General features: G+C 36.0%; 2 protein-coding genes across 7 annotated transcripts; one reads left to right on the top strand and one right to left on the bottom strand.

Moving 5' to 3' along the window:
• Positions 1-11,520: 11,520 nt before the first annotated feature.
• LOC107806970 (5'-adenylylsulfate reductase-like 5) lies at positions 11,521-17,831 on the bottom strand. The gene is made up of 4 exons (XM_016631242.2): positions 17,491-17,831; positions 14,795-14,976; positions 13,809-13,933; positions 11,521-12,347 (listed from the first exon to the last, which is right to left on the bottom strand). Exons 1-4 carry the CDS (start codon positions 17,641-17,643, stop codon positions 11,914-11,916), a joined length of 894 nt encoding a protein of 297 aa, XP_016486728.1. The 5' UTR covers positions 17,644-17,831; the 3' UTR covers positions 11,521-11,913.
• Positions 17,832-18,352: 521 nt separating this feature from the next.
• LOC107806971 (putative F-box protein At1g49610) lies at positions 18,353-23,326 on the top strand. 6 transcript variants are annotated; one of them, XM_016631244.2, is made up of 4 exons: positions 18,353-18,497; positions 19,308-20,303; positions 21,546-21,719; positions 22,751-23,326. In XM_016631244.2, exons 2-4 carry the CDS (start codon positions 19,434-19,436, stop codon positions 23,063-23,065), a joined length of 1,359 nt encoding a protein of 452 aa, XP_016486730.2. In that variant the 5' UTR covers positions 18,353-18,497; positions 19,308-19,433; the 3' UTR covers positions 23,066-23,326. The 6 variants fall into 6 exon arrangements, with proteins under 6 accessions (XP_016486730.2, XP_016486732.2, XP_075093686.1 ...); XM_016631246.2 differs by having other exon boundaries at positions 18,382-18,497; positions 19,364-20,303; XM_075237585.1 differs by lacking the exon at positions 18,353-18,497 and adding an exon at positions 18,521-18,559.
• Positions 23,327-24,199: the final 873 nt, after the last annotated feature.

The raw sequence follows: 24,199 nt of genomic DNA, 5'->3' as shown, positions 1-24,199 counted from the left end.
ATATACTCGCTTAGCTATCACTGAGTTCCCAACAGGTGTAGGCACCTCAAAAGGTTTAACCAATTCAAGTTTTATTCCAAACTTACTAGCAATCAACGGAGTAACATATGATAAGGTGGAACATGGGTTAATCAGTGCATATATATCATATGAGGAGACTGAAAATATACCTGTAACCACATCAGGCGATGACTCCTGATCCGATCGTCCTGCCAATGCATAAATGCGGTTTTGAGGACCGCTTGAGCTAGATGATCCGCCTCTGCCTCTACCATGACTCATTGGTGCTTGTGAACCTTGACCAGGGCGTACCGATGAGGACGAACCATCTACAGATCTTGCTGGCTGAGCTATGCTTGCATCACCTCCATCGGACAATCCCTCATAACGTAGCCCGAATAACCACAAGTATAACAAACACCTGATCTCATACGACACTGCCCGATATGTTGCTTACCATACTGAGCACATCGTGGCAAGGGAAAATTCTAACTATGCTTATCTAATTCAAACTTATCCTTATCATGATCAACTTCTTCAACACTTCCCCTCAAGCTAGTGAGAGGTGTAGTTACCACTCCTAGCTTGCTCTGAAAACCTGCAAACATTTGCTTAGTCAATGCCTTAGTATGAATGTCAGCTAGCTGATCTTTTGATCTAACAAACCTTGTGACTAGCTATCCACTAGCAACCTTTTCTCTAACAAAATGATAGTCCATTTCAACATGCTTAGTTCTGACATGTATTACTGGATTGACTATCATATATAGTGCATTTAAGTTATCACAGAACAGGGTTGGTACAGTTTTTAAATGAACCCCAATGTCATTGAAAATGTAGTTATCCATGTCCTTTTAGCTGATGTCGAGGCTAGTGCTCTATACTCAGCTTTTGCACTAGACCTTGCCACTGTGTGTTGCTTCTTGGATGTCCGAGATATGCAATTTTCTCCTAAGTAAACATTGTAGCCTGTAGTTGATCTCCTAGTCATATGACACCCTCCCCAGTCTGTATCAGAGAAACCATATAGCATGAATGGTGACTGAGATATGATTCTTAGACCATACTTAGTCGTGCCTTTCACATACCTAAGGGTCCTCTTCATAGCTTGGTAATGAGTGTTGTTTGGGCTTTGCATGAATTGACTTGCTAAATTCATTCCATAAGCTATGTCTGGCCTTATGAGAGTCAAATACTGCAGACTACCAACAACACTTCTGTATAGTGAGGTATCAACTAGATTATCTACAGCTTCTTGTAGACCATGCTTCTGTGCTAGAGGTGTGCTTATTGGCTTAGCAAGTGTCATGCTAGTCTTGGCAAGTAATTCTGCAACATATTTACTTTGATTCAGATGGATACCTCTAGTAAAGTAAGTGACCTCAATCCCTAAGAATAAGTGCAAAGGGCCAAGATCCTTCATAGCAAATTCCTTACCTAGTTCATCAATAATTTCTGAAATTAGTGCAGTATGACTTCCAGTGATAATTATATCATCAACATACAGAAGGAGCAGGATTGTTCCTCTTTTACAATGCATCACAAAAAGTGAGGAGTCTGCTTTACTGCACTTAAAACCAAAGTAGAGCAGGTGCAAACTGAACCTGTCAAACCAGGCTCTAGGTGCTTGTTTAAGACCATACAGTGCTTTCTTTAGGAGATACACACTGTCAGGATGTCTAGGATCTTTAAAACCTGGTGGTTGACTCATGTACACCTCCTCATGTAGATGTACATGCAGAAATGCAGTCTCTACATCTAGTTGCCTAATACACCAGTGGAGACTCACAACTACTGAAAGAACTACTCTTATAGTGGTTGCTTTAACAACTGGGCTGAAGGTTTCCTCAAAGTATACTCCTTCAAGTTGTGAATAAACTTTGGCAACTAGTCTTGCCTTGTACCTGTCAATGGATCCATCAGCCTTTAATTTGGTTTTAAACATCCACCTAGAGCTAACTATATTCATACCAGTGACTTAGGCACCAGTATCCAAGTCTTGTTTTGGTGAAGTACATCTATCTCCTCTTGCATAGCTGCAAGCCATTCTGGTGAGCTAAGTGCTTCATTTATAGTCTGTGGCTCCTTATCTGCTATCAGACACATGTGTCTCACTGGTATGTATTTTGATTTCTGTCGTGTGACCATGTGATGATTTTGTGCATTTGATGTGTGCTCTGCTGGTTCTGTATCATCAATTGATGTAGGTTGTAATGGTATAGCTTGTGTGTTAGGTTCAGTATTAAACCAATGAGACAAGTTGACTTCAAGTTGAATTCCTTGTGGATCATAAACTGAAAATTCATTAGAGTTAGAAGGTGCATTGTCTTGAGCTGAGCTGTTTGGTTCTTCACTCTTAACAGTCATAAGATCATCTGTTCCTGTAGGGACTGCTGCTAAAGGAGATTCAACAGGCTCAATAGTAGATACAGGCTCAACAGCCCATCAACAGCCTCATCAAGAGCATCAACTGGAGTTAGGGGTGAGCTGATCACAAGGTGATGGTGCATTCACATCAGTTGTAGGTTGATCACCTACACCAATTAATGATGAGCCATTCAAAACTTTCCTTAAATTAGAGGAGTGCACATCTGGTCTTGAGGAGTCCTGCAACCTAGAGAAAAACTTATAAAAGGTAGTAATGTGAGTAGAATCACTGGAACAGTATAGTGGTGCACCTGGTTGCACATAAGGCAATGTGTGCTCATCAAAGACCACATGTCTTGAGACAAACACTCTTCTGGTAGGTGGGTGATAGAACCTATAGCCTTTGTGAAGACTATTGTATCTAATAAACACACAAGGACAGGTCTTTGGAAAGAATTTTGTTTTTCCTTTCAAGTAAGGAAAACATATGCATCCAAAAACCTTTAAGCTATTATAATCTGGATGTTCTCCAAAGTGCTTAAAGAATGGAGTTACCATTTGTAACACTGATGAAGACATTCTGTTAATTAAGAATACAGCTGTCAAGAAGGCTTCTACCCAAAGAAACTGTGGCAGCTTTGCATGAAACAGCAGGGTCATACCAGTTTCTACTATATGTCTGTGTTTCCTCTCAAAGACTCCATTCTGTTCAGGTGTGTGAGGACATGATATATGTCTAACAATACCATAGTTATCTAGATGTTCAACAAATGCAGTGCTATTAAATTCACCACATCCATCACACTGAAAAATCTTAATAGTCTTTGTGAATTGTTTCTCAACCATCTTTTGAAACTTAACAAAAATATCATAGAATTCAGATTTCCTTCTTAATGGATAGAACCAGGTATATCTGGTACAGTCATCAACAAACACTACATAGTATCTCATATGCTGAGATGATTCAACAGGAGCTGGACCCCAAAGATCACAATGAATTTTAAATAAAGGCTCTTTTTCAATCTTATTTCTCAACTCAAATGGAAGCTTACATCCTTTTCCTAACTGACAACTGACACAAACAGTAGGAACTTTATTCCAATACTTGACATAAATACACTTGTTACTACTAAGAATCTTTAAAGACTTTAAGCTTTGATGACCTAATCTAGCATACCAAATACTATCTATATTCTTCCACTCCTTTGATGCAGATAAGGCATAAAAATTATTGTCTTCCAATGCATATAGATCATTCTTCGCTTAGATCCCTTGGCTAGAAGTCTCTCTGAGCTCTTGTCCTTTACAACAAAATCAAACTTATCAAACTCAAGTATACAAGAATTGTCCTTAGCAAGTTTACTATTTGACAACAGTTTCTTCTTAATCTTAGGAACAACAAGGATTTCCTTTACTTTAAGTCCAGATTTTATTGTATTTCCAATATGTGATGTCAAGTTTAGAGCCATCCCCAATTATTATCTTATCACAACCATTATAAGGTTGAAGGTTTGATAGATTTCATGTTGAATTAGTTATGTGACTGCCTGAACCAGAGTCAACATACATAACTTCATCTTCAGCCTGTGTATTCTGCAGATTAATAGCAGAAAAGGCCTGTGGTAGATCCTCTGTGGCTGGTAGGAATAGTCCCACCTATAGAAGCATTTTAACGCGGTGTGATTGTTTTTTTCCACATATTTGGCAATTTTCCTTGCCCTGTTGTGGTCTTGAATTTGCAGTGTTCTGATTAGTTTGATTACTCTGATTTCTGCCTTGTCCTGCAGTCTGAAACCTCTTTCTCTTGAGGAGAAGTTTGAGTTTCCTCTTCTGTTAGAGTAACCTCCACGACCTCTTCCTCTTTGAGCAGCAAAAGCCATATTGTAGCCTTGTTAAACCACTTCCTCTTCATCTTTTCTCATGTCAAAACCTCTAAGAGCATTGACAAAGTGGTTCAGTGTAGTATATGGGGCTTTTCCCAGCATGACAATCCTAAAAGTTTTGTACTTTTGACCAAGTCCTCTAGCAAATTGATTATTTTGCTATCTTCATCAACATGATTGTGTATGGCTGAGAGACCATCACATATGCCTTTGAATTCCTTCAAGTATTCATCAAGCTTTTTGGTTCCTAGCTTGATGTTCTGCAGTTGTTGCTTAAGCTGAAATTCTTTATCTTTGGTTGCTTGTAGGTATGCTTCCTCCAAACATTCCCACATTTCCTTGGCAGTTGAGCATCCCACTATGAGATACATGCTTTCTTCAGTCATTGTAGCAGAGATCCAACTCCTCAGGAGCACATCTTTTTCCTCCCAGTCGACAGTCTTATCAGCACCATCAGAGACAGATGAACTGCTTGTGTCTGACTTACCTTCCTTGATCAGGTTTGTCACCTTCATTACCTAAATCAACTGGAGTATTTGTGTCGTCCAGATCAAATAATTTGATGGGTTCAACTTAACTGGACAAGAGGCAATTAGATGGTGCAGGAAAGCAGGTGACAGACACAAAGAGGTTGAGGGTGTTATTATGGCCATGTTTGATCGTGTGGGCAGCGTAGCTTCAAGAAGCTCTGATACCATATAGAAAATCACACGATTGAGAGGAAGATTGTATTGAAGAATCGTGTATTTCAGATGATGTTACAAAGCCATAAGTGGCTGAATTTACACAAGTCACAAAACAATAACTACTACTAGTGAACTTAGGGGTCGTTTGGTATGAGGTATAAGAAGGTATAAGGGTGGTATAAAAATTTAATACCACCTTAATACTCTATTTGTTTAGCAAATCATGTATAAGTTATTCCGGTGTTAATTTTAACACTAGGATAACTTATACCTTACAGAAGGTGGGGTAATTAGTACCGGTATAACTTATACCTTCTCCTTAAAAATTATGCAATTATCATTCTTAATACGACATATCAAACAACGAATAAACAACAATCCCAGCATAACTAATCTCAGCATAACTTATCCCAATATAACTTATACCGGCATAACTTATACCGGCATAACTTATACCAATATAAACTGTATTTCAACCAAACGACCCCTTAGAGTTCTACTACTTGTATAACTATTACATTGAGTTAGAGTTCTACTCTACAATACTATCTAACTATGCTTATCTAACTCAAACTTATCCTTATCATGATCAACTTCTTCAACACCAGTAATTCCCATAAAATTAAAATTGTAGCACCGCTCCGCCTTTGTTAATCACATTCCTATATTTTATGTTCAACTTTTTTTCTTTGTTTAATAATCATGTGGCATGCGCATGAACTGTTCCCAGTACTTTTTATCAGAGATACCAAATATTACAAGAATCCAAACGTCAAAAAATACCAACTCACACCTACTTTGTTTTGCCTCTTTACACTACCTCAATGCACGCATAGTATTCAAGAAACTGTGTATAAACAATCAATTCCCTTCCCTTTTACGTAATTCATAAGCTATGTTATTCTCGTACTCCTTTACTATTCCCGGAATATTTATTGATTGCACTTTCTATTCACCTATTCATATATTTACCTTTATTATTTTTTCTAAGATTGGTTAACAGTAGTTTCCTTTAATTATTGTTTTTTACCTAGCAGATCAATCATTGACATTTCTTTTCTATATATAAATTTAAATTAACCAAAAAATTAAAATATCATTTAATTTACGCTTGCAAATAATTTCATGTAGCATTTTCACAATATTAAAGAAAAAGGAGGAAAAGAAGTCACTACTAGTAAATTTAGCACAAGGTGACCACTATCTCGTTGCCTAATAAACCTTTTGAAAAGTTTATGGTTAAAATTAATTCCAAGAAAAACCAAAACAGTGGTTAAGAAGACAGCTTTGAGGTGGTGACCCACCAGTATTTTAATAAGAGCTGTACTTTATAAATCGCTCCATGTTACACTCTGTCAAATTTCGGGCAGCGGGCAGCCCTTCCTTTATTTGCTGTCACAATTTGAGTATTATTTAATTAACTAAACTTTAATTTCTAAATATAAAATAATGTATGGGCTGTTAGAAGGGTTACTCCTTTTCAGTGTGAACAATGTTAGTACTCCTATTAGTTAGATAGATAATAGAAAATGAAATATAGTTCAAGTTTTGTTCGTTCCATTTTGAACCAATAAATGGTAACAAAATTTTCCAATAGCGAAACACCAAAATTCTAGCTTCAATTTCTCCATAAATGACGCTTCAATTCAACAGTAGTTGAGCTCAGCTACATGCATTTTTTGTACAATTTTACTATATTTTTATGTGTTCCATTCAAGTACAAAACCTAATATAACTTTTTTTCTTTTGTTTAAAACCAATATTCTTTGCAAAATCAGTCAATCTCATAAACTAGTTCGTTTAGTTCAAAACTAATGACACTCCCAAAATCATATATATATATATATATATATATATATATATATATATATATATATATATATATATATATATATATATATCAACAATTTTATTGTCGGATCAAAATACTTATAAGTAAGGAAAGAAGAAGTCTTGTCATGTTACGACCGAAATAATTATGTGTCATGAGACAGTTAAAAAATTAAATCTTAAATGACGATAAATCAAACAATAAAAGAGAAACATACCAAAAGAGATACAAATATTTAATGTGGTTCGGTCAATTGACCTACATTTACGGCGAAGATAAGCAATCTACTATATACAAGAGAGTACAAAATATCGAGAGAACAACCTCACGAATAGGCAAATACAAGTGACACACTAACACTTTTCCTGTAAAGTTCTTCTCCTAAATACGACTCTCAAACCCCTACATTATGGATGCTATTGAATTAGAAAAAAAGATCCTCAATTTATAGAACCCCAAACCTTTTCCCAAAAAAAAAAATTCACGGAGATTTATGTTTCCTTCTAGAAATAGAAAAACTCAATTATAATAAATAGATTATCCTTTCCTTGCGTGTATAGGAAAGATAAAGAAATCAGGACAACATGATTAAAGACTTAATGTCCAACATAATTAAAACACTTTCACATGTGGTATCGCACTTTCAACGGGCAGCACACCTGCCCATAATTCTTCTTCGCTTTCCTACACCACACAACAGCTAATATAAAAACAGCATATTAGTCCATAATCCTCCTTCACTGTCTCTGCGGTTCCTCTTTGCATTTGCTTTTTTCAGCATTTTGCTCTCAAAGAGGAATTTCAGAGTCTCTCATTTACTCACATTCCCAAATTTCTACAAGAAAATGGAGGGCATTAACACGAAGATGTTTGTTGTTGCTGTCGTCATGATGATGATGGCTATCTCCGCCGTGAAGGGCGTCGCCGCCGCTGATGCTCCGGCACCTTCTCCGGCATCCGACGCCACCATCTTTGTCCCCACCTTCTTCGCTTCGTTTGTTGCTCTTGCTTTTGCTCTTCTCTTCTAATTTAGCGCCATCATGTATTCTTGATTAAATCATGAGGGTCGTTTCGTAATTTGGGTTTTTATTTTCTTTTTTCTTTTTGTTTTGGGGTGGCTTTTTTATTGTATTTTGTTAGTTTCATGTATTTTTGTGTAATATATTTGAAATTTTAGTGAGTTTTTAGGTTATTACTATTAATAAGAGATCTTGACTCTAGTGATTTGGCTCCGTAATTCTCATTTCCTTAATTATATTTAGCTTTTATTGATGATACTATATTAAGATTCGTTTATTTAATATGGTAGAGATAATTATATGTTGAAAAAGTGATCAAACGACCTTAAAATTATAGTATGATGTTTTATTCCCTAGTATATTTGAAACTAATTTGGTAAATACTTCTTTAATATGTTTTGTTTCCTTAAATGTGTACCTAATTGCAAAAATCTCAAAAAGCAAGGGCACATTCTAACCAATTCAAAGTAAATTGAGAAAAATAAATTGACGAAAAAGAATCTTTATAAGCATCATATGTTGGACAATGTATTATGTTGCAACGAACTCTCCAAAATAATGTCGTATTCGCGTCGGATCCTCCAAAAATACATGATCTGATATTCAACCAGCGACATTTTCAGAGAGTACGAGCAACATATACCATATATAATTTTTAAACCTCTTTTGTTATTCTTTCTAGAAAGAACTCCAAACCTATAAATTTACTTTAAATTAAAGGCCTAACTAGTTGAACTACCTTTGGAGCCTTTTGTAAGGTGAAGTTCTTTATTAAAGTAACAAACAAGTTGAGTGATTCCACTACTTGCAGTTGCAGTGGAATATATGTACAATAATGATTATTATTCTAAGAAATGTGAATTCCAAAGTCTCCAAACATATGCATTTTCAAACCTCAAAAGGTTACAATGATCTAAGAATTTAAAGAAAGACCATATTCTGAAGTCCATATATAGCAAATTAAGAGATTGCCTTTTTATTATTACCATGATATTTTGCATGCATGGAATCATCAATTGTGTAAGGTGGAGCGAAAATAGGGATGGCATTTGGGCAGCGCAAGGCAAACTCTAAATGAGGCAAACTCTATATGGGGCAAAGCAGGGTAGGGCGGGACATGGCAAACTCTAAACGAGGCAGGCAGGGGAAGATTTAAATGGGGCGGGACGGAGCAGGGCAGGGCAAAAATCTGAGAAAATACTAAATGGGGCAGGATAGGGAGGGTCAAAATGTTAGCATGCCCGGGCTTGCCCCGTCCCGCCATATTGTCATTCCTAGGTGGCTACCCGAAAAAGAAAAGTAGCTAGGTTGAGGTATGCAAGCTAGCACGAACACTATAATTATTAAATAAAAACAAAATTAGCTAGAAATTTCTAAATTCGAATCATGTGGTAGCATTACATGAAAATAAATCCTTAGCCAGGTAATACATATGAAGGGGAAAAAATGAAGCCCTACAATGGCAAGTGATTAGGGTATTAAGAAAAGTGTAAAATGGGACAAAAGGGTGGCAAAGTTGCTTTTTAACTATTTGAATGGTCAAGTAAATTGAGGAATAGAAGAAGCACAAGTGAGATTGAATAGATGCCATAAATTAAGTGATACTCTTTTGTTGATTAGGAACCATTGAAGAGAATTCTCTAGGCATCAAGTGATGGTGACTCTTGAGTTGTACATGTGAACTAACAAGTTGTGCTCTTTATTGAAAGTCTCAATGAAAGGCCACCAAACTACGCCCAAAATATGGACAACTCATCTCATAAATTTATAGCTTACCAAATTTGGACAATGATGGACCTACATGAGAATGCTGATATGAGTAACGAAAAATACTGTGAAAAATATAATCGCCTGCTAATGGAAGGCTTTTTTACGTTCAATCAATCTACGAGGTTCTTGGGGTATTCGAGCCCTTATTGTTTTTAATCCAAACCCTATAGTTATATATAGAGAGGGAAACTATCATTAACATACATGTAATTAGGGGTGTTTATAAAAACCCGAAAAATCGAACCAAAGCAAAAACCGAACCAAACCGACCAAAAAAACCGATACTTTTTGATTTGGTTTGGTTTTGGTTTTGAATTTTAAAAATCGATCAAATTTGGTTTGGTTTTGGTTTTAATCACAAAAAAAACGAAAAATACCGAACCAAACCGGCTATAGGAGTAGCTATTTCAAATTTATTATTACACCTATATATATGTATATTTTTATACAAAGTTTCAAAAATTTAATGGTAAATGTTAATAGTTTGCACTTTTAGTATAATTCTTTACCTTTACATTCTAGTTTGATTGATAGTTTTCTTTTGTTAAGTGTAAGAATCCATTTCGTGTTAAAAATAATATATTTTTAATTGAGTCCTTAAATTTCATCACTATTTGATTCAATTATCATCAATATATCTTGGTAAATAATAGATTTCTCAAAGGGCAATTAATTTGATAGTGTTACATTGAAAATGTGGTCGCCGGAATATGTGCTTGGTAGTGTATGCCTTATATTTAAGAAAAAACCGACAAATAACCGAAAAAAATCAAAAAATCGACAAAATCCGACATAAACCGAATCGAGAAAAAACCGACTTAATTGATTTGGTTTGGTTCTAATATTTGAAAAACCGACTTACTTGATTTGGTTTCTTTTAAGGGAAAAACCGATCCAAACCGAACCATGAACACCCCTACATGTAACTTGACTACACATTCTTTTGTGATTAGTAGCAACTCCAAAATAAGCATCCACCATTGAATGAGGCTGATAGCTAGGTGTTCTGATACTTTATATTTAAATCTTGTTCCTATGAGCAGCTGCCACCAAAATCTCATTTGATAAAGATTTACCTTAATGTATTAACTTTCCTATTTCTTTAGAAATAAATTAATGGGATGATCTCCTCTTTATGTTGCTAGATTTCTTTGTTTTGGTTTCCATGTGTGAATATAATTCACTTAAACCAAAAGTATGAACTTTTGGAGCCATCACAAACAATGTCAAGGGTCACTGCCAAAATTCAAAAGCCCTAGAATTTTCCTTTTAAGCAAAATGTTTAAAAGTAGAATCCACTAATTCAAACCTCCACATGGCTAAAAAAAAAGAAGAAGAAGATACTCCACCAAATCAATATGCTAATATCTTGATTAAACATGATGAATATCTATCTATAATTCATTTGGGGTGCACATGGGGGGTAGATAATGGAAAAGAGAAAATGCCTAAACATATGCCTTTCCCCCCTAAATATATGATTAATCCATCCCTCGATAATTCTTCATCATCATCAAAATGCAGCTCCAAAACTTGGTCGGTTGGTTTGGACCTTTATCACTAAATTATACAAGTACATATTTATCTATCAATGCCTTTTTTTTTTCCCTTTATTCGCGTGAGTTTGTTCGTTTAAGAAATATGTCAAGATTTACATCACTTGAACTCTTATTTGGGATATCCATGTATGTTACTTTTCTTACTTTGCATGGTATATTTCATTTTGATGACACTACTAACAACGACCCAGTATCAAGTGAAATCTAGAGAGGGTAGTGTGTACGCGAACCTTACCCCTACTCCAAAGGAGTAGAGATGTTGTTTCCGAAAGACCCTCGGCTCAAGAAGACGGAAAAGACGAGACGAGAAGGGAAGGGATGATGACATAACCACAAATGTTGCAAATAATTTACTTTGTTTTACTAATGCCAATTAAACTCGAAGTTAACGACAATAAACCATCACAGACAACAAATGTTCTTAGTGAAGAGCATCCTCCCCTCAACAGTCGACGCCTTTTGTTAATGACAATAAACCATCACAGACAAATTCATGCAGTGTTACAAGTCTCCCTCTGTCATCATGTAATAATATACATAGAAACCTGTCTCAAAATTTACAAGATTGTTGTCATGTTTCCATCTAAACTCTAAAGCACAAGAGCTCCGGTTACCTGCGTATTTGAAAAACTTTCTGAAAAAGATAAGATACAACATGGGGCCGTAGCAACTAACCCAAAGGGGAAGAAATAAAAGGGAACGAAGAAGACCACTCTACTTGCTGTAGAAGCCAGATTCTGAGATCTAACTTCTCTTTGCTTTAGTGATAATCCAATGCAAGAGACAACGACTAGTGGCTTACGAGTCTCCTGAGGAGGACACTCTTGCTGATGATGTCTCTCCCAGCGAAACAGATGCCAAAGACGAAGCCCAAACTCGAGCATTCCTAGCACCTTTATGAAAGTTTCTTGTTTTGCTCAGCTTTAGCTTGCTCCAAGCCCTCTTGAGGTCAATCACGTGGAAAACGCGCCCCAAAAGCTGCCTTGACTCTCCAAAGATTCCCATGTTTAGATGAGGAATATATGCAACCCACAATGCTACTACATGAGCTACCAACCCAGGAAAGAAATAAAGGGACGCCCTAAACAATAGGAATGCAACCGACAGTACAAGGTAAGGTTCACTCAAGAGCAATTCCCTTAAAGAGGACCCTTTCCATTGCTGAAAAGCTTTGTGACCATCAGCCTTATAAGTAATTTGATGTTCAGTCACTTCTATCACAGGATCAAGCCCTGAAAACAAGCATAAATGTGTGAATTCTATACCATTAAGTTGAAAATGAGAAAGTGTAAATCTGATTTGTTGCATTCCATAAAAATAAGTAATTCTATTACTTATATATCATATGGCTGCACGGTTAAACCCTGTATATATGCCAAAGTAGCACTTCAAATTTTTAGACTTTACTAAACAAAGCAGTCATTTTTGGGGGCAGGTGGGCCCTTACTGGTGTTCATTCGACAAGCTACAGCGAATTTCTTGGCATTTCAGCAGTCTCATATTAAGGAATGTCCATCTGTGGAACTCCCAAGGATACCAAATCTCACTTCTATGCATCAGTTTGATTGGGATGTGGATATATACTTGGTCTTTGCTGACTTATTTCATCCTAACTTAATTCTTGTTCTTTCTGTTATGTAAACATGCAACAAATAATTGCAGGCATGCCTTTTGCTAATCTACAGTCAGCTTAGCAGCTAATGTGTAGCTCATCTAGTTCTCCAGTATCTTAAAGGTTGATCCTCCAGATGCCTACAAGCTACAGCCACTTGATTACTTTTACCTAATTATATATCACATGGTCATGTTAATTTTGAAAAAAATGCAAAAGTAAAATGAAACAGAAAAGGGAAATAAGAATGTAAAGCCCAGTACTATTCAGATTCTAGTGAAGTTTTTAGTTGTGGGCTCTTCAGCTTGGGACCAAATCTAAATGTTAAGTGGGGTGGGGTTGTGCTTCAATATAATTGTATGGACCTTAAATTGAAGAATATACTGGGGTTACCGATTTTAGCTTTTCTTTGCTTCAACATTGAATTTTGCCAAAAGTGCCAAAGTGAGGAAAAGCTATAGTGGAGAAGCGTACCAAAATAGAAAAAGCCCTTTCCCCTTTCTCTAATAATAAGGTAAGGTAGGATGCATTTTAGAGTATTCCATTCCGCTTTTCAGCTGGATCTGAACCTCTTGTTATTGTTCGGCCTGAACTATATTCAGTAGAGAGAGGGACTTTATCGAAAGGCTAGAAATTTTTATGTATATAGATATAGTGTGTGCATACAGGGTGTAGGTATGCCACTTAAAACAAAGAACCCCAAGTCAGTAAAGTAGTTAACCAAATACAAGTAACAAGTTAAGAAAGATCCTCACACATTGCAAATATTAATTGGCTTAAGCGATGAGCATAGGCTAAGTGTAAAACATTTTAAAATCAGAATTCAGCTTTTTTGGGCCGATCCGCTCCATCTTTTCCTTAAAAAAATGGCACCAGGCTGAAAACCAAATGTAATGAAATTGAAAAGCTAAAACCATTCCACCACATTAATCAAAGCGCAATGACCTAATTTTAGGCTTAGCTAGTGTTTTGGAAAAGATGAAAAATGCTCACTCCTCCAAACAGTTAGGATGAACTCTTACAATTATGCCACCCAAGAGCAGGCAAAAGGAGAATATAGGCAAGTAATTGGAAAGGTCACCTGTAGTCCTCTTGTAGAAGTTCACAAGAGACTGAAGATCTTTCCGGCCATGATACCACACTCTCGTTGTCTGATTCACAATCAATATTGCTGGAAAGCTGTGAACTCCATATCTGGAGAAGACACTGCAGGTGAGAGGCAAGACACGTGATTAAAATTGAGAGGAATAGCTGAACGAGAGCAGAGAAGCTTGGGAGAGAGGAAAATGCCAAATACTTTTATCAATTTTCCTTTTATTGGGAAACTTTATGATGTAGCACACATGCCATATTATTGATGCACATAATAGTACCTATTTAATTGAAAGCATATGTAGGTAAGGACTCAAAAAGGCTTCTGTCACTACGAGGAAATATTCATCTGATATTTACTTTTTTGATAAGGTAAATTTATCTGACAGTTTCAATCTCATACTTTTCCCTAGACAAATTTGCATGCAGTACATCCACATCCTGAAAACAAAAAGGTAGAGTTGGGACGACATCCCAGGTACGGACGACCGGTGCACACCTAGGGCGGACCGGCCGGCCCATCCCAAAGTCCAACTACGAGCTTTTTAACTGCAACAACTTAAATATACGCTATTGGAGCTCTTTGTGTGGGGTAACTACCTCGTAGGGATTAGTTTGATTGTACAATTTGAATTGCGTGAAAGACACGTAAACGAGGTGACGAGTGTGTATGCGGCCTTATATGTGGAAACTTTACCGGTTTAGACTCTTTGGACTGCCAGTATCAGTCATAGATGGCATGCTTTCAGCACTTTTTCAACTATTTAATTATTTAATATCCAGCAATGGTTAAGTATTCTTAAAAGGGGCAAAAAGGGGAGTCAGGGATCAGCAGTTTTCATAAATTTTAATGGCACCTTGTGAGCAGTTACTGCTGTATTGCACAAGCTCTAATGGTGGAGCAAAATGCTAATAGAGATGGCACGGCTTTAACATACTCAGAAAAGATAATAATGCAGCAAAAATTGAACCCACCTAGGCATGGCTTTTGATTGCTCAACCATCACATGTCTGATTCGCGGGAACATGGAATTCAGAGCACCAAACTTTGATTTAACATCTGTCGAGAAAGGACACCACGAGGCATAGAACAAAATAGCAGTAACATCATCTTTCTGACTGGACCCTAGAGCCTTGTCAAGTGATTCTCCATCCGTCTTTTGTGAGGAGATTGAATAAAGGCACAAAAATCACGATAAAAAAGAAAAATAACTATATTAAGATGCATGCCATAAAAAAATAGAAGAACGTAGTTTACGTGACGAATTATAAAGTTATTTATGAGAAATTAGGTCCACAATTCCCTCTCCTACACCATATAAGAAAAAGAAAAGAAAACACAACCCAGCTCTCTTGCCCCAAGGAACAAATGGAAAGAAAATGATAATATAACAAATGTAAACTATGGAAAACTGTAAAAGGAGATCTAAATAAGATCCATCCATTCAGCACAAACTGCTTAACAAGGCTGCACGCACTTCAGGCTGGAGATGAATTAATGTAAGAAAAGAATAAACATTCCTCACAAGTATCCAGAAGAAACTAAAAGACCAGCTATGGAGGTAGAAGCTAAATTTTGAAAACAACTTACAAATAAAAAAGCTTTCACATCAAAGAGAGAATAAGCCGCCTGTTGCATTCAACACATAACAAGCCCCCCCAAAAAGGAGCAATCCCAGAACCAAAGTGATGTATATTACTGAGACACAAACAATCGCACACTGATGGACATTTATTTGGTACATCATCATCTAGAGAACCCACATTATAAGTTGAATAATCTATTTTTCAAAGATGATCCCAACATTACAAAACCATTTGAAGCCCCAACCGCAAGTTAGGTAAACATCCATTCAGCATAATAGAGCTTGACTACCAACTACTCCGTTATTAACCACTTGATGACCACTTCTTCATTCACTTACCTGAAAGCCGGTTCTTTTCCTAATTCTATTCCGGCTCTTATACATGCTATTGTCACCCTTCAAACCAAGCTCTTGCCATCTTTAGCTTGTAGGAACTAGGAAGTTGTAATATAAGTGCCTTGCTTTAACTTGCATAGCAAGTGTGGATTTACTAGGACAAGAGAAGCATGGAGCCAGAGGAGGTTAAATAGAAACTTATTCTTATGGATTCCCCCTTCCCTAATACTGTTGAAAAACATTATAATGTTCACCTAGAGTGGAAATAATGCCACATTCTGATTGCAGCCAAGATAAAATGCCATGATTGATGTTTCACAATCAGTCAAATCATTATCAGCGGATGTTTGCTGATAAAAGAAAAAAATCATTAGAGGATGTCCATAGGAGCAGTCATCCTAAAGGACATTACAGAAGCTGACCAGTTCACCTAACACTCTTCGAACCCAAGTTTTCCTCTCTATGCACACTTCGTTGTCTACTCTCGAAACAATAGAATACACTTTGCAACACTTGGCAAAGCTCCAAAACAAAATTAATCACATGATATTGAGCTTTTCCAACTCAAAGGCTTCGCCAGGGGATGAGGGGAGGCTGCTGATACCACTTACACATCTTTTTTATCTAATACATATATTCATGATAAAATATCCAAAAACCAATATTTCTAAACGCACTATGTACACTTCACTGTCTACTCTCGAGACATGAAATACAATTTCCAAATAAATCTTCAAAAACAAAGTAAATGTCATTCCATCATACAGTATCCTACTCATGGGCGCCTCTGCAATGATGGGGAGGCTATCAACAACAACAATAACAACAACACCTCAGTCAAAACAAGTTTGGGGGGACTACCAATACAACTTAATACTCCAGATTACTTTGATCTGTTTCTCCAATCCTCAATAAAAAATATTGTTCTTTTGTAATTTCTTAATTCAAAGAAAATCTTTAGTTTTTCCATCTAAACTATGCTCAAATGATCAGCTATGCTGCAACAAGGAGTTACAAAGAGGACCCTGAAACAGGAATGTTCAATACTTAATGATAGAATTTCCATATCACCGGTGACTTAAGTAATCTTTTCAACGTCTACAGCAATATACATTACCAAATTCATATTTTTCAAAAGATGCTCCTAAACAATCAGCTGCAACTCCATGAGTAAGCAAAACTAAACCATGATTAGCTATTGAAAGTACTTAAAATGAGCTATGATGCAACAAGGGAGTTATAAAACTGCCAAAGTTGACAGCACATCTGAATACAAGTATCTCCACATTACCATGACTTGAAAAATCTGTATTTTCTCCAATACCTTATCTACTGAATCATAAGATAATCTCAAACCCCAAATTAACTTTAAAAATCCAATCTTTTAAAGCAAATATAATGAAAATCAACAAAAACAGAAGCAACTCAATGAAAAATCACTTAATCACAAGTCATAATCAAACCATGATAAGCTATTGACAAAATAAACCCAATTAATCAAAGGGAAAAAACCCCAGCAAAGATTCTCACAAATCCTATAACAACTTCAAACCCCTAATAATCACAAAAATAAGAAAACCACTTCAAAAAATATGAAATCTTTAGCAAAATCAAACAGCAAAATTTTTGAAAAATTCAACCCTTTTCAATTAATCAACTAAACCCCAATACAAAAATACCAGATATATACTGAAACCAAATAAACAAAAAATCCCCAGAAAAAAAAAAGAGATAAAGAAATTAAATTACCTCAACAAGCAAAGGAGGTGGAAAGGAGATCCGAAGAGGGCATTGAGACCTCAGATCGTACAAAAACGTATTCGTATTATACGATGAAAATACGTATCCAAAAGCTGAAAATACATAACACAATATTACTATGTATCTCATCGACACCATCATCCTACAAACAACAATACTCACTCCTTTCTGATTTTCTCCAATAAAAAGAAACCCAAATAAAATTCTCTAAATATTAAATACAAAAAGAAAAATTCTTCCCCTCTTAGCCTCTCTTTAAGAAAATCTTGAAATTTTGGGTGATGAAGTCGCCTTCTTTTTTCCTTTTATATTTTTTGTATGTGTAGTGTCAATGTTCTGTCAAACTAGCTATTCTTCTAAAACTCTCTCTCTCAGCCACTTTTTCGTCTTCGCACGATTTTAATTTAATTATTTTTCGATATACTTTAATAAGGCCTATTTGATTTGTAATCTTGGAAAGTAAATATTAAAATATCTTCCTACTTTTGATAAAACAAAAGAAGAAATTACTTTCTTTTTTTTGTGGCACGAGTTTGAATAATATATGATCAATTAATTACTATCAATCGAATACAGTATTTTTTGTAAAACAAAAGTAATAAATGTTATATTAAGCTACAGAATATTTTGTGATTTTAATTATGTTATAATTTTATTTTAATTAAATATAGGATAAACATGTCTTAAATTTAATTTCGAGATTAATTATTTTCCCTCGTACAGATCAACCCTAATAATGCAATTCTTCTAGGGTGGATGGAACATAAAAGGGTTGAATAAATTGATCAATTTTGACAATTTAACCAAAGACCATACCAAGCCCCAACCAAATAATCTATAAAAATTATATAAATACGTAGAAAATTTATTTCCATGCTGGCAATTATTCCAATTCTTCTCCACGCTTGGGAGAAAAAGAAGAAATAAATAAATAAATGACAAAAAAACATTATTTTGTACTTCCACTTGTTGCTCCACTCTACCGACAGCTTCAGGTAAATGATTCTTTTCCCTTTCTTCGTTTTGTCATTCTTCTGATGACTACAGTAGCTATATGGTATTTCTTCTGATCTTTGATTTTTTTGTTGTATTTTTATTTGGATTTTCTGTTTATGTAAAGGGGCTTAGATCATTGCACAGTGTTTTTCCTTGCATGCCTTTAAGACCTCAACATCAAAATTGTTTCTGAATTTCCACTGCTTTAGATTTGGTTTTCATATGCTTTTTCAAGAATTTCAAGCCTTAAGAAAAAGGCCTGCTAGCTTATATTGATCCATTCATATTGTCTTTTTTTTTTTTTTTTGAGAAGGATATACTGTCTTTTTGGAGTTGCAGTTTCTTGAATGTTGCTGATTTATACTGTAGTTTGATGTCTTTGAGTTTTGGTGTATTAAGATTGTGTTCAAAGCTAATTTACCATTTCAAAAATAAAAAGATTATGTTCATAGATTGAAATTTGTTTGATTGTAGCTGAATATGATGGGATTTATCTCTTACTAGTATGCTGTAATCACCAATGATTTTCCTTTTTGGATTGATGATAAAGATTGACAAGAGTGGGTTGCTCTAGCGGTGAGCACCCTCCACTTCCAACCAAGAGGTTGTGAGTTCAAGGTGGAGAGTTCTGGGAGGGAGGGAGCCGAGGGTCTATTGGAAACAGCCTCTCTACCCTAAGGTCTGCACACACACTACCCTCCCCAGACCCCACTAGTGGGTTTATACTGGGTTGTTGTTGTTGTTGGTTGTTGATAAAGATTAATGACTTTCTCCTTTTATCAATCCTGGGAAAAAATCTCATCCTTCAGTGAATAAAGTCACCCTTTGACCCTATTCCTGAAGCAATTGAGATAACTATATGCAGTGAACAGGAACTGAGTTCTGGATTATTGCCAAATCAGTGAGCTTGTCCTCGAAGTTGATTCCTTTCCCCTATGGATCGACTTAGTGAGCTGCCTGAACGGATACTGGTTCACATCCTCTCATTTGTGAACATGAGAGATCTTGTCAGAACAGCCATTCTCTCCAAACACTGGCGACACCTGTGGTCAACTGTCCCAAATCTTGATTTTAGTGATGATGATTTCTATCCCTATCAGAATTATGTGGACTTTGTGAATCGGACCTTGCTTTCTCGTGGCACTTCTAAGATCAGAAGACTTAAAATTGGTCTCTTTTTAAATGCTAGTTATCGTAAAGATTATGATGGATGGATTCTGTATGCTGCAAAGAATAATGTAGAAGAGCTCTTCTTAGAATTTAATCAAGACTGTTGCTACTGGTTCCCACCTCAGTGTGTGTATCGCAATTCTTCATTGAAGATATTGAGTTTGTGGAGCTGCAAGTTTATAAGTGATGTGCAAATATCCTGGAACTTGTTGACAAAGTTAACCCTCCGGTTCTCGGTGTTGAGGAATCAAGATGTTCATAAGATTATGGTGGGTGCTCCAAAACTGGAATTCCTTGACTTGGATTCTTGCTGGGGCTATGATGATCTGAATATTGATTCTCCTTCTTTAAGAACACTGATTGTATGTGAATGGGAATCAGTTGAGTTTGAACTTGGTCCCATCATGACAATTTCAGCGCCCAATGTTCAGACCCTGCGCCTATCAGGATTTCTTTATAGGAAGTGTATTTTGATGAATGTGCCGTCCGTTGTTAATGCCACCCTCAATTTTCGTCCGCACACTGGTTTTAGTGCTGAAAAGAAGAACTTAAAAGGGCAGCAGGACAACCTAATGGAGCTAATTAGGAGCCTTAAACATGTTGAGAACTTAACTTTGGGTGCTTGGTGCGTTGAGGTTAGTTTTCGAAACAAGTTATCTGTATCTGATCTTTCTCTTTGCCTACCTTTAAGAGCTTCTTTTTTTTGTGTGTGTCGTTATGAGGTAGATATTGGGTGTCTTAACCTTTGGAGCAGAATGAAGTAATTGTTACAATCACTAGCTTTAGTTCTCTCTTCTCTGATTAATTTTGCTGTCTAGGCATGACTATATACATCAAGCACATTGGCCGAATCTTGATGTTGAAACAAGCACATTAGAGAGATGTTCCTTAGGGTCCTCCAATTTTTTAGCATTAGGTTACTTTGTAAAAGCTAATAACTTCAAGACACAAGTATTATTCTCTACTTTTTCTTTGTAAACAAACAATATTCCTTCCAAATGCAACTGTAAGTACAATTCCCGAAGCTCACAAGGAAATTGAACTGTTACTGGCTCACCTGAATTCTTCAACCACATAATATTTGTAAACAAAATCTAACTAAAAAAAAACTAATTCCTAGGTTTACTTAGATCAGAATCTATTGAGAAGAAATCTCTTAAGCTCTCCAATGGCAAAAAGATATCTAAAATGACCAAATTTTCAGCACGGTAATTGAATGCCTAAAGAGGGAAACACCTTAGAGGAAGTAGAAATCATTTCAAAGCAAGCATGAATGAGCACATTTCTCACCTCCTTTGATCTTTATCTAAGAAAAAATGTTGTAGTGGTCAATTTAGCTTTCTCGTTAGCCATTTGTTGGGATGCACCAGGTGGAAGTTGCAGGACTAAAGACGGTTGAAGCCTTACCTTGAAGTTGGCATAAATCCACAATGTTAATCTTGGTACCGAAGTTCCTGTTAATGCTTTCCGCACTCTCTCATTCTTCTGTTTTTCTTCCTTCAACCACGCCACAAACCTTTTATGTCTTCTCTTATACTTAGACAGGATGCTAACTTTCACTGAACTACCAGACTTCCACCTAATGTGGCCTGTGTTAAGAAAATGACAAAGACCAATAGCACATAATGCTCTACGGGAGCACCATGCTTGGTTTGGATCATGTCAGAAGGAGGCAAGCCAAAAGTTTATCATGTTTTCTTTTTATGATCTAGTACTAGTATATGGCTAGGTTTAAGAAATTAACAGCTTGGCAGTGTGTCTGTATATTATAACTTCCCCATAACTACACATTACAGAATTTCTTTTTCTTGAAATTCTGACGGGTACTAAAAATATCTACTTTTTCCCTCTGGATTCTGTGAATTTGATGATACAAGATTCTAGCACTAAGGGAGAAGAAACGTATTCCTTCTCAGATTTCAACTCGCAAATGTGTCACGTTAAGTATACATATGAAAGAAGATGATCTTTTGGGAACAGTTAACCTGCTAAAAGGTTCACCAGCTCTGCAGATGCTAATAATAGACATGGAATATGGACCCTATGAACAGGTACATATTTCCTACACTTTCTTGTTCTCTATTTCTTATCTGACATATTCTGCCCAGAGTATTTGCTAGAAATTTGTGGAGAAAAAGCACTTTCAGTCAATCTAATTCTCTTGTAGACAAGTGGTATGAAAGCATGGTGCTATTTCTTCTCTCAACTTGACTTAGAAACCAAAAAATTTAAGTATGTAGGTTTTTATATGTATTCTTCTTACATGTTCATAGTTTAATCATACATGCATTCTTACATTAATCTCCTAATACATGAACTAAGAAAATCCATATGCTTGGGATGAATCTAGTTTATTTATCAAACACCCCCTTAAAACCTGATTCATAACTCCAAGAAACATTCTGGATTTTAAACTGGACTCTTGCTGGCACTTGGTTATAATACAATTCAAATGTTAAAATTAATACTATAAGGCTCAAAGAGAATGGAAGAACGAGATAGCACAAAGCACAGTAGTAACATTAAGAATAGTTTAATCTTACAAAAGAACACAGTAGACTCACGTATGCATAGCTACTACATTAACCCTTATACTCCTTATTTCATGAACCATCTAAGATATCTCAACTCAAATGTCACACTTCAAGAACAACTTTCGAAACATACACATTAGACTTAAACACCTGGAAAAACTCAATATACAAATAACCTCGAAACTTGTTCATACTGTTTATATTCAATTTTACTAGTATTTCCAACAGTATCTTCGCGATGAACAGGTTATGGAAATTTAGCTTCAGTTAATAAACTAAATGCCGCATTCATTACATTTTCTTGAGCTGATTTTCTGTTTTCTCCAAAATAAATCTTTTTTCCTTTCGCTGTCAGAGAATTAGACAATGCTTTCATTGACATAATATTCATTGATCTCATCCTCCTTATAAAAAGAAAAGAAGCATAAAGAAAAACAAAAATAAACATTATCCATTAGGTCTGATCCTCTACTGGCTTCTGGAGCTCATTTCTATTATTCATTTCTGGTTCTATCTAAATGTAACCGAACCTTGGAAATTTTTTCTAGCCAAAAGGCGCGGAGTTGGCAGATTCAGAAAATTTCTACACTTCTATTGGTGCAAACTACTTAGCGTCACAAGCAAAGCAGGTTAAATGTTTGCTACACCATTTGAAGACAGTCAAGATTACCCAATTTGTGGCAAAAACTTCCGTGTTTCCATTTCTGGAGTTCATTTTGAAGAACGGGAAGGTACTAGAGAATGTAGTAATCATAGCAAAAAGGGTAGATGCAAATTCACCAGACTACTTGCTAAAAGTTGCTCAAATATTACTAAGTCTGCCTAGGGCTTCCTCCCGAGCAGTTGTTACGCTCCTCAACTGACGACATTAAGTCATTTTGTAATTCGATAATTCATCAGCTTGTTCGGAAGCTGCATGGATTATGTTTTATTTCTGTGGGGTGTCAGACATCTTAAATAGTTCAAACATGTTTTTCTAAGATGAACTAATGCATTTTGTAAAGGTAAATGTCTCTTGTTGTTGTAATATTGCTATGATGCTTCTTGTCTCCTGGATATTATATATTCTGTTGCCTCAAGTTAATACTTGAGTATGTATATCCCATTAGGATTGTTGTTGTCAATTTACACAGATTCTATGTAAATCCTCAGTAATTGAAACATGCAATGAGATGGATCTACAATGGAGGAAAGTTTGAGAGAGAAGGAAGAAGAAGATTTTTTATTTCAGTGTCTCTAACATATGAGCACATTGTTCTTAACAGTGTTAACTACCCTTTTTACCGACTAATAATTACAACTTTCTCTAATTACAAGTTGACCCTTACAATTTATCCTATATCACAACACTCCCCCTCAAGCTAGAGGGTGTGTTAGCGGAAACGTAAAAGAAAGAACACAAGATTTAACGTGGTTCAGATCAAAATAATCCTACGTCCACCAGAGAACAATTGCCCTTTTAATATTAACAAAGGAAGGGGAGATTTCCAAATTACACTTAAAAGAATTTCTCTCTTAACTCTCTACGCACTACAATGTATTGTATTATTTTGGGATGATTTCTACAAGTGAAGGAGTGCATCTATTTATAGAGGTAGAGACCTCCTCTTGATGTCATTGGTGACATCAAACTACCTCCTCTTGATGTCATGGGTGACATCAAAGGAGGAAGCTTCCTCCTAGCATCCACACCAACTCTTTCCACCAACTCTTTCAATTGGCATGCCATTGTTGACTAAACATAAACCAACATTTTCAGCATGCCATTGTTGACTAAACATAAACCAACATTTTCAATCTCCACCTTGGTTTGTGTTTCGAGCGTGTGAACAACTCTGGCCAAAACTTCTAAGCTTACTGGGCAACCCCGTTGTAAGAAACAAGAAGAATCAAACCATTGTTGAACATACCACCTCTACCTAGCAACTGTTCTCTTCGGAGTTGCATCAGTTGATGCACACCCCCGCCAAGTCCTTGCAGTGTGCAAACTTAGCGAG

The sequence above is a fragment of the Nicotiana tabacum genome, chromosome 18 (genome assembly GCF_000715075.1).
Source record: "Nicotiana tabacum cultivar K326 chromosome 18, ASM71507v2, whole genome shotgun sequence".
Taxonomy (NCBI): Eukaryota; Viridiplantae; Streptophyta; class Magnoliopsida; order Solanales; family Solanaceae; genus Nicotiana; species Nicotiana tabacum.
The sequence above is the reverse complement of the archived record's forward strand: the minus strand, read 5'-3'. Positions and strand labels throughout refer to the sequence as shown.